The sequence below is a fragment of the Penaeus monodon genome, chromosome 19 (assembly GCF_015228065.2).
Source record: "Penaeus monodon isolate SGIC_2016 chromosome 19, NSTDA_Pmon_1, whole genome shotgun sequence".
Lineage (NCBI taxonomy): Eukaryota > Metazoa > Arthropoda > Malacostraca > Decapoda > Penaeidae > Penaeus > Penaeus monodon.
In genome coordinates, this window is record NC_051404.1 from 36897522 (window position 1) to 36899692 (window position 2171).

General features: G+C 38.2%; 1 protein-coding gene across 1 annotated transcript in view; it reads left to right on the forward strand.

Annotated features, from left to right (window-relative positions):
* LOC119585209 (nuclear RNA export factor 1-like) overlaps positions 1-2145 on the forward strand; it is a gene marked incomplete in the record, with an annotated part of 5915 nt that extends 3770 nt beyond the window's left edge. Inside the window, 1 exon segment of the mRNA XM_037933860.1 lies at positions 1-2145. Within this exon segment, the coding sequence (XP_037789788.1) occupies positions 1-1333 (1333 nt within the window).
* Between the last annotated feature and the right edge of the window lie 26 nt (positions 2146-2171).

Sequence of the window (2171 nt, forward strand, 5' to 3'; positions counted from 1 at the left end):
CCACCGGCTGGGGGCCAAAGTCACTTCGAAACAGAAGAAGAGAATGAAGAGGAAACTCATGAGGGAACTGAAGATGAAGGAGCAAATGGACCGGTACAAAGGCAAAGAGGGCAAGGACGAATATACAGGGTGGCATACTATCAACATACAAGGAGGTACACCACTGGAGAAGAATTTCATCCTTTCAAGCATCGGGAGTGATGTGGAGGTGGAGTTCCGTCCTCTGGGCTTCTTCAAAATGGGATCCACAAGTGGATTTTATCTTGAGAAGAATGCTTCTGCTGCGAATGCCATTGTTGCGCTTGACAAGAGACTCCAAGGGCCAGATGGAAGTCGGCTCAAGATCAACCTGAAGAAGTGTGAAACCCCAGACCTCGTGTTGAACACAGACCAGTTACAGGTTTTGCGAGATGTTCTTTCTCAGAGATTCAACAATGAAGCCTGCTTGTTAGATCTTTCTAATTTTCATTATGAGCAGAGATTTTTAGACCAGGACATCCTGGCTCCTCTGGCTAGTACCTCCATCATGAAGCATGTTGTTCGTATGATCAGAGAAAATGTGCCTCAGCTGAAAGCACTCAATTTAAGCAAGAATAACATCAAAGCAAAACATTTGAAAGGCCTGCAGGGCTTAAACATAGGAAACTCGCAACTTGCAGCTCTCAACCTTGAGCACAATGACATCAGAGACATATCAGTACTTAAGCAGGTAAAAATGTTCCCTTTGTCAGAACTTAACCTTCAGTTTAATCCTCTGCTAAAGAGTTACAAAGACTGTCCAATGAAATATATTCGCCATGTTAGAAAAGAGATCCCCCATTTGAAAATTATAGATGGGGTGGATATTGATATGTATTTACTAGAAAATGGAAAGAGCCAGGCTAATGGGCTGGAACAGTCTGTTTCTCAAGCCAGTGTGAATGAAGTTGGCTCCAGTAGTAATACTGTATCTGAAGGTATGGTCCGCACCTTTTTAGAGCAGTACTATGCCCTCATTGACACCCCACAGCGGAGCAATCTTGTGGCTGCATACACTCCTGATGCTGTGCTGGAGGTTAAATCTTCCATCAGTGAAATCAACAGTAGTGTGCTTGTTGGACATGATGAAATTTCCAAAGCACTTGTAGGTTTCCCAGTGACACAGCATCAGCACAACACTTTCTCTTTCAATATCCAGCCTTTGAGCCCTAATGTAACACAGGCTGTTATAACAGGGCAAGTTCTTTTAGCAGGAAGTAGCACTGCAGTTGCTTTTGCACGGAAAATGAATATTGTACCTTTTAATACAGGATTTTGTTGTTCTCAGGACTTGTTTGAGTTGCGAGGGTTATAGGATTTATTATATTTGTAAAGTTGGATGGTAAAGTTTAAAATCTTGCCCATACAAAGTGAAGAATCGATAAAGCATAACTTATTAATTGTAAATTTATGTACCTTTTATGTGAATAACGATATTATGAAATGTACTGAAACTTTGTAACAAATTTCCAGGCAAAAAAAAAATAGTTAATGGAACAAATGCCATTTTCTACTCGGTACTATAATTGTCTCCCAATATTATAAAAAGAAAGAGTTTGAATGGAGTATTATTATTCCAAACTCTACAGAAATTCTAAGCATAACTTCTGTGAAGTCAAATGTTATTTAATTTTGTGAAAGCATTCCAGTGTATCGCATTAATAGGCGAGAATGCTTCGACCAAGAATACCATCTTTACATTTTTTGTCATTCAAGTGAGGATAAGCTGCTGTTAAAAAGAGTTGTATGTACTCTACTATCATTTTGTATCTCTTCATACTTTTTTCTCTTGTTCATCATGATGTTTGCATGTGTTAGAGAGTATAAATGGTTCAAGTATTTGTAAACAACATTGAAAGGATTGATGTATGTTTTATGTTGTTGTATGAAAGGGGTTATTGTTGTATAAAAGGAGGTAATGTGACTGATGAACAAACAGTAAACAAGTCTGTTTAGTTCAGAAAGTGACCACCAGTCCATTTAAAATCAGGCTAGGAATTTGTACTATTTTTTCACAATAGATGCTATCACTAAATAGCTAATTGTAGAATGGGCAGTATGTTACTGCTTATATCAGCAACAAGAGTATTTGGTGATTATAGAAGCATATTAAAGTTTTAAGTTGCATACTGAGTTTCTTGAAGTCCTTTGTT